Raw genomic sequence first — 13,476 nt, 5'->3', positions numbered from 1 at the left:
AAACATAACATTAAAATACCCATATATAACATTTAAACATCCAATCATAACATTAACCCAAACATAACTTCAAAGCATTCAGTCATAGCACTGACACATCCAAACATAACATTAATAATTATCCGAGGCCTCCCACTCTCTGTGCCCCGAGCCGGATTGTACATGTTATGGAGGATATTTTCATCATCTTCAGTGGCTTTACTCAAATCTAGGTTTTTCTTCAATGTCTGAAGCTACAAAAAAATGCATGACGATGTTTATATAATGGAAGTGGCAAGGATAACTGGCTACAAACTAGTGAATTATATATAACTCAACATACCACAATAATGTCCTGGGGCTGGTAAACGGTCTGCCTGGATTTTTTTTTTTTTTTTCAGAAGGAGGGTTTGTGTACCAAAGTGGCATTCAACTGATCACAATGTATAGTCAGGACATTAATAACATGAAAAATTACTATTACAATTTGAAAAAAAATGTTCAGAACTTCTTAAACTACTTCAAAGAGTTCTCATCAAAAAATCATCCACAATGACAGCTTTGCAGATCCTTGGCATTCTAGCTATCAGTTTGTCCAGATACTCAGGTGACATTTCACCCCACACTTCCTGTAGCACTTGCCATAGATGTGGCTGTCTTGTCGGGCACTTCTCACACACCTTACAGTCTAGATGATCCCACAAAAGCTCAATGGGGTTAAGATCCAGAACACTCTTTTCCAATTATCTGTTGTCCAATGTCTGTGTTTCTTTGCCCACTCTAACCTTTTCTTTTTGTTTTTCTGTTTCAAAAGTGGCTTTTTCTTTACAATTCTTCCCATAAGGCCTGCACCCCTGAGTCTTCTCTTTACTGTTGTACATGAAACTGGTGTTGAGCGGGTAGAATTCAATGAAGCTGTCAGCTGAGGACATGTGAGGCGTCTATTTCTCAAACTAGAGACTCTGATGCACTTATCCTCTTGTTTAGTTGTACATCTGACCTTCCACATCTCTTTCTGTCCTTGTTAGAGCCAGTTGTCCTTTGTCTTTGAAGACTGTAGTGTACACCTTTGTATGAAATCTTCAGTTTTTTTGACAGTTTCAAGCATTGTATAGCCTTCATTCCTCAAAACAATGATTGGCTGATGAGTTTCTAGAGAAAGCTGTTATAATTAGCAATTTAGCATGATTACTCAATGATAAGGTGAAATGGGGCCTGTCTAGATTTGATCAAAAATTACTTTTTTCAAATAGTGATGGTCAAGGGTGTAAATTTTGCTTGAACATTGGTGGGGTTGCAGCGTGAAGCATTTACATGTTTCCATTGATCATGGTATAAATATTGGGGGGTGTTGCACTTGCTTGTTTTGATTATGGTGGGGGGGGGTTACCTCCCCCCATCCCCCCTGGAATCTCTGCCCTTGATTATGGTGCTGTTTTTTTACATCAGTAATGTCCTGATTAACCTTTGTGATCAGTTGAATGCCACTTTGTTGAATGAAAGTACCAATTTCCTTCCAAATATATACAGGTGCATCTCAATAAATTAGAATGTCGTGGAAAAGTTCATTTATTTCAGTAATTCAACTCAAATTGTGAAACTCGTGTATTAAATAAATTCAATGCACACAGACTGAAGTAGTTTAAGTCTTTGGTTCTTTTAATTGTGATGATTTTGGCTCACATTTAACAAAAACCCACCAATTCACTATCTCAACAATTTAGAATACATCATAAGACCAATAAAAAAAACATTTTTAGTGAATTGTTGGCCTTCTGGAAAGTATGTTCATTTACTGTATATGTACTCAATACTTGGTAGGGGCTCCTTTTGCTTTAATTACTGCCTCAATTCGGCGCGGCATGGAGGTGATCAGTTTGTGGCACTGCTGAGGTGGTATGGAAGCCCAGGTTTCTTTGACAGTGGCCTTCAGCTCATCTGCATTTTTTGGTCTCTTGTTTCTCATTTTCCTCTTGACAATACCCCATAGATTCTCTATGGGGTTCAGGTCTGGTGAGTTTGCTGGCCAGTCAAGCACACCAACACCATGGTCATTTAACCAACTTTTGGTGCTTTTGGCAGTGAAAATGAAATCAGCATCTTTAAAAAGCTGGTCAGCAGAAGGAAGCATGAAGTGCTCCATAATTTCTTGGTAAACGGGTGCAGTGACTTTGGTTTTCAAAAAACACAATGGACCAACACCAGCAGATGACATTGCATCCTAAATCATCACAGACTGTGGAAACTTAACACTGGACTTCAAGCAACTTGGGCTATGAGCTTCTCCACCCTTCCTCCAGACTCTAGGACCTTGGTTTCCAAATGAAATACAAAACTTGCTCTCATCTGAAAAGAGGACTTCAGACCACTGGGCAACAGTCCAGTTCTTCTTCTCCTTAGCCCAGGTAAGACACCACTGACATTGTCTGTGGTTCAGGAGTGGCTTAACAAGAGGAATATGACAACTGTAGCCAAATTCCTTGACATGTCTGTGTGTGGTGGCTCTTGATGCCTTGACCCCAGCCTCAGTCCATTCCTTGTGAAGTTCACCCAAATTCTTGAATCAGTTTTGCTGGACAATCATAAGGCTGCGGTTCTCTCAGTTGGTTGTGCATCTTTTTCTTCCACACTTTTTCCTTCCACTCAACTTTCTGTTAACATGCTTGGATACAGCACTCTGTGAACAGCCAGCTTCTTTGGCAATGAATGTTTGTGGCTTACTCTCCTTGTGAAGGGTGTCAATGATTGTTTTCTGGACAACTGTCAGATCAGCAGTCTTCCCCATGATTGTGTAGCCTAGTGAACCAAACTGAGAGACCATTTTGAAGGCTCAGGAAACCTTTGCAGGTGTTTTGAGTTGATTAGCTGATTGGCATGTTACCATATTCTAATTTGTTGAGATAGTGAATTGGTGGGTTTTTGTTAAATGTGAGCCAAAATCATCACAATTAAAAGAACCAAAGACTTAAACTACTTCAGTCTGTGTGCATTGAATTTATTTAATACACGAGTTTCACAATTTGAGTTGAATTACTGAAATAAATGAACTTTTCCACGACATTCTAATTTATTGAGATGCACCTGTATATTACTGTAATCAGAGCGAAATTGAATTTATTTATATTTATTTATCTTTATTATTTTTTCTCATATATAAATATATATATATATATATATATATATATATGGTTATTTATATCTTCAACTTTAGTATATCAATAGGAAAAATAAATTTTAGACTACTAAACATTCCTTTTGTAAATAGAAAAGATTACAATAGAAGAACAGGGAGCTCTGCAAGAGATGTCATGGCCCCCACAGAGCACCCCACTGAACATCGTGTCAGTCTGGGATTACATAAAGAGACAGAAGCAATTGAGACAGCCTAAATAGATAGAAGAACTGTGGCGAATTCTCCAAGAAGCTTGGAACATCCTATCTGCCAACAACCTAGAAAAACTGTGTCCAGGTGTATCTAGGAGAATTGGTACCATTTTATAGGCAAATTATTGATTTAGCTTTTTTATGTTTACTGGACTTTGTATGATGTTAACTGATAAATGAAAATAATTGATGGCATTATTTTTGAAGACATCCTCACTATGCAACATTTTTCACAAGTGCCTAAAACTTTTGCACAGTACTATATATATATATATATATATATATATATATATATATATATATATATATATATATATATATATATATGTGTGTGTGTGTGTGTGTGTGTGTGTGTGTGTGTGTGTGTATTATAGAATTATTGATTTGCTATTCTATTTTCTATTCTATTTGTTAACATTAGTTAACAACATTAGTTAAACATGAACTAACAATGAACAATATACTTTTACAGTATTTATTAATCTTGGTTAATGTTAATTTCAACACATATTAATACATTTTTTAAATTAAAAGTTGTATATGTTAACATTAGTTAATGCACTTTGAACTAACAATGAACAGTTCATGATATCAATTCACTCATGTTAACAAGGAACCTTATTGTAAAGTGTTGCCAGTGTATCACTAGTTTCTGTAAGTATTGTGAATCATACCTGAACATGTTAAACGAAGCACAGAAACATGACTCGTGAATTTGAGATTAATTATTTTATTTTATTTTCAAAAAAACAAAACACTTGAAACCACTAGGCAATTTCTGATGCCTTTTACGTTACATAAACTAATAATTCATAAATAATTTTATTTTCAAGTGCTCGGTGGGGTTTTGTAACGTGTGAATCTCCGTTCAATAACCGTGTAATTTGGCTTCAAAAAACACACACACTTTCATCATCACCTCTCTTCTGAGAGCAAATCAAAAGACAGTTTCATAACTGAAGGATTTTGTCCGTGGAGCATCCACACTTCTCAACAATCATGTTCGGAAACTCTGCCACCTCGATTTCCGTGTAATCTCCCTTTTTCACCAGGTACATCATGGGCAGCGGTGCGCTCTCCATCACCGCGCACGTCCTCTGTCCGTAACCATAGAAACCTGGCTGCTTGCATCCTCCTGCGCAGCGGAACGCCTGGTATCCGGCCGGTTCGATGATCCAATACTGCGTCCAGGTGAGCTCACGGAAGTTTATGAAGTGCTCCTCCCGACAGCACTTGCTGCCGTTTGGGCTGGAGTTGCAGTTACCCTGTGATCTATTGAAATGAAAATGAGATGGTTAGCTAATCAATAAGTGATTGACATGTGTGAACCGCGATGTATAAAACTACACTAAAAATAATGGGTTCGTTTTTACCCAAACGTTGGGTCAATTGTAGTGACAATGGTAGTTTTTGTGTAGCCCAGCATATGTTTAAATATACCCTGATTTGGTTGTTTTTAACCCTGCATTTTTAGATTGCAAAACGTTGCTTTTTATTAACAATATTCACCCATATTCATCCAAGTTTAAGGTGTAGAACACAAGTTCTGGTGCACCCATGTCCTTCTCCAGAGCGTTCTCCTTTGGAGCTTGTGTTGCAAAGCACACTCTCTTGGCCATTTCAGCTGCATAACTCCCTGGCCTCATTCCCTCGGTCCACACCTCAAGATGCAAAGGTGTCTTCTTTTGCGATTTAGACCAGTAATGAATCGCTTGAGTCACATCAAAGCTCCTCCAACCAGTTTCATGAATAGGAACCAATCTATTGAAATGCCAAACATGAATACATGAGTTTAAATTCATGCATTTGAATAACATATATTGTTTATTTATGCATTTATTGTATACAGACATCTGACATACCTGGAGTCTACAAGAGATGTTCTGTTTGAGCCGTCTTCCAACACTTCCACCCAGTAGATGCTCACTCTTGCATTACTAATGGGTCTGTGGTGCCTTCGCTCAGGTTTAGATGGGTTTTGCACAGCTGTTTGGTACAGTTTCAGTTCGGCCATAGTAACTTCAGTGTTTTCCTGTAGCCTCGCCTCCATGTCAAACATAAGACGCTGACGAGTTGTGTCAGAGTACTTTACTTCTCCTGTTATATCTGTGAATGCAAATGATACATTAGACTACTGTTTATGACAGATGCACTGTAAAAATGTTTTAACCTTTATGTTATAATACCATCTTTTTTTTTTTTTTTTAAATCCGTTTTATCCGAGTTTCAAGTAGATTTACTTCATCAGTAGCCTAAATAAATAAAAAATAGTCAAAATGGCTTGCAGCCATTAAATCTAAATTTTAATTTTAGTGGGTTTAAATTTGCAAGGTTTTATGCTAATGGTTAACAATGAGCAATACTTTCACAGGATTTCTTAATCTTGGTTAATGTTAATTTCTACATATATACTAATACATTTTAAGCTATTGTTTATTCCTAATACATCAACTGTTAATATATTATATATATATATATATATATATATATATAACCATGAATTGTGTACAGTATGTTGCTAAACAGTTAAACTTCACTTTTAAAAAAATCTAACCCACCTGCACTCCCATGGATGCCTCTTAGAATTCCTGCCAAACTCGGCAGAGATCTTCTCTTCCTCTTGTTATGCAGTTTCAGCATGGACAGATATTTATTCTTGATGTGAGCTGGGATGACCAGATTTTCCAAGTCTCGCTTCTGAATCCTGGGCATTTCCATTAGTCCAAGTTTTTGGAGCACAGCTTGCTTCATATCCTCATGTTCGAATCCCTCAGTAAATGAAATGAATGTGGCACAGATGAACAGCTGGATGAGCAAAGCCATACTTGATATAGTTGTGATGTCGCTCTTCCGGCTGAATGACTGTTTGACTCGCTCTGGGCTTATATACAAATGCCCCCCCCCCACATCCCATCTGGCTTTTCACACCTCCACAAAGGGGAGGCAACCTAAAAAATGCACCCTTCAAAGCCATGTCCTATATAGACCACCTATTGTTGCTCATGATTTTTTTATTTTTTTTTATGAATCCTAAGCATGGTCAGAATATTTTTATGGAAAAGTGCAATTTTCCAATTAATCAGTTTACTGAATTTGTATTTGTTTATTTGATTGCATTGCTATTATTTAACCTTCACTTCATTGGGTTTTGGTACATAGCATGACTTTATAAATGACAGACACTGTTTTTTTTATTTTATTTTATTATTTTAAAGCAATAAATTCACTATTAAATTAGACAACATGAATATTGCATGGTCCAGTGAATTGTTGCATTCATTTAATTTATTCTGGCTGTATTTTGGTACATTGCCTTTTTTGTAAAAGCAGTAGTACATTTGTAGGGATGTAGGAAAGAGGAAAGTGTATTCGGAAATGACCACCCCTGCTGTCTTATTAGGGAGAGTCATTATTACACAAACAGAGGCAGTAAATCCAGGAGTGTGCTCAGGGGATGTGGATTGGAGGGAGTTTTCTCAGGGGGGTCATTATCTTTTGCTATTGCAGGACTGCTCAGACCATTTCTGTGTTGCCAACTAAATGGACTAAAGTTACCCCAGTCTGCATTGTGTATTGGGGCTGCAGGTTGTCCTGGGATGTCAGACAATGAAGGCACATGAACGGCTGATGGTGGATCATGTCACGTCAGACAGCTAAGCAAATTTACTTGCTACATAGCCACGTTTTCATGGTAATCATTTTATTATCTAACACTGTTTGTCAGGATGGGCAAGAGAAGTATAATCCAATGTTTACAAATCAACATGGCCATTCTTATTCAAACAGGAAGTCAACAACACTACAAATCAGCCAAACTGTCAAACATAATTTTAAGACCTACATTTCATTACTTACAATACTTGAGAGTTTTAAATTGTATTAATTTTGGAGCCACGTATAATACAAGAGCCAGATGTTTTTAAAGAACTTTCCTTTAGCATCTGTTTTGACCAATAAGAATTCTTACAGGGTGACTTGTGAAAACGTAAAATCAAATGTGGCAACATTATTAAAAATCAAAAAGATCCATTGAACTATTACAGGAAGATGAGAGCCTGGAAAAATCATGGAAAGTAATATAATCTTAAAATTTCATCCAAAAAATCTGGAAATGTCTCTGGTGAATGTGAATTTTTCTAGTTATGCTTAGCTCTAAAATATATAATCGGCTAGAAATTACTGTGAATGTCATCTCTATTAAATATTTTTAAACATTTGCATCCAGTTATCATGAACAACTGAAAAAGTCATGGAAATTAATTAGTCAAAAGGTGCTAGAAACCTGCATTAATGACTATAATGCCCACTTTTGTGTGCTGGATAAGTTTTTATTAAATGTCTTTATACTGAAATGTGTTTTTTGGACAAAATATGTTTTTGGAATGTTAAATGTTATCTATTCTGAAACTTTTTGGAAATTAATTACATAGTATATAAAGTATTTTTTATTCCTGAAAATTTTGATTATTTTTACTCTATTTGAGAACATTTCATTTTGTAGTTATTATGTATATATCTATAAGGTATCTAACAATGATCATTTGGACTGTGGTCTCAGACTTAGAAATCATTAGCTCACAAAAAATTATTATTTGTAAAATAATTTATTTTAGTGTATTTTAATCGAATGCACATACAATGTAAACTACAATATAAAACGAATTCAATATATAATACAAGCTAATACAGTATAATACAATATGTAGTATCAAATTACGCAAGGCCCCAAGTAAATTATGAACTTTTCCACTCTTGCAAGATATTTCTTGAGACAGCCCTATTAAAACTGTATTGTGATTAAAGATTTGAATACACACCATAATGAAGAAAAGATCTTAAGCCTGTGACTTTCAATGACTCATTAAGCTTAACTATCATTTATACCTATAGACGGTTGTTTTAGTGGGTGTGGTATTCACAATTGAGTTTCCTTGATTTATCGACTGCAGATTCTGCCACATCAATTAATTAGATGATCTAGACTGAAAGTGATATTTCACATATTACAATTGCATATGAAAAGGGATCAGGGGGATTAAACCAACAATAACACTGTCCTGTATTTTTCCCTTTTAATCAAGAGCCCCAATAAACAAAAAAGGTGTTAATGATGGGCATTATAGAATCTGCTCATTGAAACTAGACCTTACTTAGCTCAAATGTCCCCAATGTGTACTGGTAAGAAGGAAGACTTTATTTGATCAACTGTTAAGACTAATAGAAATTAAATAAAGTTATATATCCAGCTAATAGAAAGGAAATTTAAATTGTACATCCAGCCAGACAAACTATTACAGTAATACACAGCCCTGTTTTGCTTTCTTATCTCTAGAAAGTCACATTCACAGATCCTCAGTAATAAAGAGTGGAATCTGCATTGTAGTTTTGCAATCACTGCATTAATTATGCTTTTTAATATTCCTCAAATGTTTTACAAACAACAATATAATTCTACCATGCTACCAATTTGAAATGTTGTAAGGTCACTTTGGCATGCACCTACGGTTTTTGACAGCAGGTGGCGCTGCTTTAATATTTTCATTCTCAGGGACAATTCCCAAACTTTCTGGAAATGGTCTGTGGATTTTTCTGTCCCCAGGGGGAGCACTGGTATTTGCAGACTTGGTCAAAATTCGTTAATTACTGTAATGCTGAATACACTGAACCAGCAGTGTACCATCAGGACACTTACTTGAAAGGTCATAGATATTGCTCAATAAAAATACAAAATACATTTATATTTACATTTATGCATTTGGCAATTTTTTATATTATTTTATATTGTATTTGTATACATTACAAGAGATTACACCGATCAGCCACAACATTAAAACCACCTGCCTAATATTGTGTAGGTCCCCCTCGTGCCGCCAAAACAGCGCCAACCCATATCTCAGAATAGCATTCTGAGATATTTTCTTCTCACCACAATTGTACAGAGTGGTTATCTGAGTTACCGTAGACTTTGTCAGTTCTAACCAGTCACGCCATTCTCTGTTGATCTCTCTCATCAACAAGGTGTTTCCATCTGCAGAAGCTCACTGGATGTTTTTAGTTGGAGTAAATTCTAGAGACTGTTGTGTGTGAAAATCCCAGGAGATCAGCAGTTACAGAAATACTCAAACCAGCCCATCTGGCATCAACAATCATCCATGCGATTATCTAATCAGCCAATCATGTGGCAGCAGTGCAGTGCATTAAATCATATTTACGGGTCAGGAGCTTCAGTTAATTTTCAGATCAACCAACAGAATGGTGAAAAAATGTGATCTCAGTGATTTAGACCATGGCATGATTGTTGGTGCCAGGTGGGCTGGTTTGAGTATTTCTGTAACTGCTGATCTCCTGGGATTTTCACACACAACAGTCTCTAGAATTTACTCCGAATGGTGCCAAAAGCAAAAAACATCCAGTGAGAGGCAGTTATGTTTATGAAAATGCCTTGTTGATGAGAGAGGTCAACAGAGAATGGCCAAACTGGTTGAACTGACAAAGTCTACAGTAACTCAGATAACCGCTCTGTACAATTGTGGTGAGAAGAATATAATCTCAGAATGCTATTCTGAGATATGGGTTGGCGCTGTTTTGGTGGCACAAGGGGGACCTACACAATATTAGGCAGGTGGTTTTAATGTTGTGGCTGATCGGTGTGTGTGTATATATATATATATATATATATATATATATATATATATATATATATATATATGGTGCACCCATGTAATTTACATTTACATATAAAATAAAACTGACTGATAGCCACCTAATAAACTTATTTCATCTATGACTGTGATAATGGCTTATATAAAAAATAAAGGCTTAAATTTAGAGAAAGTTAGGGTAACCAGAATAGATAGATAGATAGATTAAACGTTTTATTTTAACTTTAATTTAAATATTCTAATTTAGTCTTAATTTAAATAATTTTTATGATAAACTTGCATTTAAACCTCTTAAATTGACAGTTCATTTGCACAATAATTTGTATGCGCAAGATCATGTCTGATTAAAGTAAGAAACCAATGCCTAAAAGTTCAACCTCCTGGTTCCTGATGTGTCAAATTAATTCATATTGAAACTGCGCATAAGAAATCCTGAATGGAAACGCTTGATATGCGAATAAACTTTCTTAATGCGCTACGAGGAGGTAGATTTTCTAGGGTGTCGCATTAGTTAAAATGCGCATTAAAGTGATGGAGACGGTTTATTCGCAAAACGATGACGTGTTTTGACCATTCGCGCATGTGTTATGAGTATGCGATAGCTTGATGTGGCTGGCCCAACGACAGGTCCGACCTTGGCACACACTTCTTTGAACAGAGCGCTTGTCATTCGGAAGTGTTTAACCCAAAGTGGGTGCTCACAATCTGCCAGAACAGTTTTGAGCGCGGACGCTCCCATGCGCAAGCTGGTGGCGTGAGCATCGCAGCACATTTCAGCCCTCATAAAAAATACACATAAATTCTGGTTATGTTAGGGAAGTGTGCGAACTCTGCGTACAGGCAGGGGAGCCACTGTATATGTATTTATAAATTATCTTAAAAAAAAATGTAATGTGTGAATCCATTAAGGAGATGACGACCACCCCCCCCCCCACCAACCTGCCCCTTCCCCCTTCAAATACCCACCCCCATCTCTAAATTCCCCAAACAGCTGGTCTGCCTGTCTGCCTGTCTGCCTATATATCTATCTATCTATCTATATGCGTGCGTGTACTGTATGTATATGCAACTGTATGTGTATGTATATGTTTGTTTTGCGCGTGTGTGCATGTGAGCATGTGTGATTTATTTACTATTATTTTGCTTTAACTTTATTTCAATAGAGTATGTCTCTGCATGTGTGTGTGTGTGTGTGTGTGTGTGTGCGTGCGTGCGTGCGTGCGTGCGTGCGTGCGTGTGTGTGTGTGTGCGCTCGCGCTTCCAGTCGCCATGTTTCTCCTCATCATTCCTGAAACACACTCCGCAACGGCGGGCAGATGAGAGAGAATAACCCCGTCACCTCGCATCCACATCTCCACTGTCCTCCTCCTCTTCATCTTCATCACCACCATCAACATCATCTGACACACTTTATCCCGCGGTCAGGACTTATTTTCTGAGAAAATTATCCCTGGAAAAATGACTAAAACTGTGGAAAACTCAGTCGGTGCCTTTGGAGAACTTCACGAAACTCACTTTCTGCGGATATAAACACATTTAATCCGTATTTTCCACACATTTAATGAACGAATATCACATTTGGAGGGCATGTCATGTTATTCTCATCGAGTTTTAGGAGAATTTTACCTGAGGACGAGCTAAAATCTTTAGCCTGTTAGCCGAACGTCTTTATTAGCCGGATCAGTAGCATCAGTTATTCTATCCCGTTAAAGTTTAACAAACTGGGGATCTTTTAAAGTTTACACGCTTGACGTGTTTTGACACTAGTGTTGGTTAATATCAGTACATTAATTTTGTTTGTATGCGAGAGAAACTGTGTGACATTGCAGACATTCTGTCGCGAGATGTTGTTTAGCTAGTTAGCTTGAGTGGCTTCAGATAAAGGCACTTAAATATCTGCCAATAAATGTGTATTACTAAACATAGTATATGAAAGAGCTTTGACATAAACGCGAATGATCTTAATGGCTTAAATTGAAAGTTAAAAAAAAAAATTATTGGCTTTTTTTGCTTCTCTTCCACTGAGTTTATCACTAGATTCAAAGATGTAGTGAAACGTTTTTATTAGGTATGAAATTAACATTAAGTTTGAGTTTAATGCAGTTTTTGCACTGCATTTTAGCGTGATTATGGGTGGGTTTTATTTATAGGTGTTGACAGAGCCTCTCAAAAGACTTTGCATTGATTTTCTAATAAGATTACACTACATTTGTTTGGACCGACACTCTTTTTGAATCATGTCTGGAGAGGTGCGTTTGAAAAAGCTGGAAAAACTGATTCTGGATGGCCCTGTCCAGTCTAATGGACAGTGTTTTAGTGTGGAAACCCTTCTGGATGTGCTCATTTGTCTTTATGATGAATGCATCAACTCCCCACTCAGAAGAGAGAAGAATATAGCTGAGTTTTTGGAATGGGGTGAGTATGGTGCTTTACAATCTGTTTCTTAAAATCAATGCATTTTATGTGCAAAACTCCTCAAATCAATGCATTTCATGTACAGACCGTCTTAAATCAATGCATTTCATGTTAAGAACATCTTATAACTGTGCCAGACCTTTTTTTTTCTTTTCTTTTTTTTTAAAGAGTTAATAAATAAGGATATTTCACTGCTGTGCATGCAATAAATGTCTTTAAGCCACATTTGGCAATACTGAATCATAGGTTTGTGTGTACAGCCCTGGAAAAGTCAAGTAGCAACATGTTGCTAAATACTGAGCCATCATACCAGCATGCTGAGTAGTATATCATTGTGCATGGATTAAAATATCCTTTGGAAATGTGTATAAGTGATGACACTTGAGTAAAAATGGTCACAACCTATGTTATAAAGTCTTTGTCTATTTAAAGAACATTAGCTGTTGAATAACTTAAAGTTTTAGTTAAAGTTATTAGATCAATCTGTATTGAGTTCCTTTGGCCTGTGGCAAGACATTCTGATACTGCAGGTTGTGCTACACACTTTCTTAGTAATTGATCAAACTGGATCCCTATAGGAAAGACTATAGATGGGGGGGTCTGTGTGAATGAAGTAGAAAAAGTCGTTGGTGTCATTCAATGAATGACATTGCTAAATGTATGAAATATGAATTCTCCTCCTTTTGTGTTCAATAAAGCATCTCTCCAAGCGTGGAATATGACTTGTGGACTTTGTGGTGGGAAAGTTGGTCACTCTCACCTGAGTCAGACTCAGTCATAAATACATTTAAAAGGAATAGTTCACCCAAAAAATTATAATTCTCTCATGCTGTCTCAAACCTTTTTCTGCTGGACGCAAACAAAGATATTTTGAAGGATGTATGATGTGTTTATATCAATGCAATATAGGTCAGTGGGGTCCAAAAATGTTCTTCGTTTGCATTCCGCAGGAGAAAGTTATACAAGTTTGTGGTTGTATGAGAATGAGAAAATGATGAGAGAATTATCATGTGATTGGAATATAGTACAGACATAC

At 36.6% G+C, this 13,476-nt stretch overlaps 2 protein-coding genes across 4 annotated transcripts in view; one reads left to right on the top strand and one right to left on the bottom strand.

Moving 5' to 3' along the window:
- Positions 1-4,148: 4,148 nt before the first annotated feature.
- On the bottom strand, positions 4,149-6,207 carry LOC127455073 (left-right determination factor 2-like). Its single transcript, XM_051722646.1, has 4 exons — positions 5,922-6,207; positions 5,226-5,469; positions 4,873-5,124; positions 4,149-4,635 (listed from the first exon to the last, which is right to left on the bottom strand). The coding sequence occupies exons 1-4, from the start codon at positions 6,184-6,186 to the stop codon at positions 4,314-4,316; spliced, it is 1,083 nt and encodes a 360-aa protein (XP_051578606.1). The 5' UTR covers positions 6,187-6,207; the 3' UTR covers positions 4,149-4,313.
- A 5,109-nt stretch (positions 6,208-11,316) lies between these two features.
- Positions 11,317-13,476, top strand: part of LOC127454724 (serine/threonine-protein kinase MRCK alpha-like) — a 103,420-nt gene continuing 101,260 nt past the window's right edge. For all 3 annotated transcript variants that reach the window (XM_051722080.1, XM_051722079.1, XM_051722078.1), the window contains exon 1: positions 11,317-12,440. In XM_051722080.1, the coding sequence (XP_051578040.1) occupies positions 12,263-12,440 (178 nt within the window). In that variant the 5' untranslated portion in view covers positions 11,317-12,262. The remainder of the gene's footprint in view (positions 12,441-13,476) is intronic.

Source organism: Myxocyprinus asiaticus, chromosome 17 (assembly GCF_019703515.2).
Source record: "Myxocyprinus asiaticus isolate MX2 ecotype Aquarium Trade chromosome 17, UBuf_Myxa_2, whole genome shotgun sequence".
Taxonomy (NCBI): domain Eukaryota; kingdom Metazoa; phylum Chordata; class Actinopteri; order Cypriniformes; family Catostomidae; genus Myxocyprinus; species Myxocyprinus asiaticus.
This window is presented reverse-complemented; position numbering and strand designations above follow the sequence as displayed.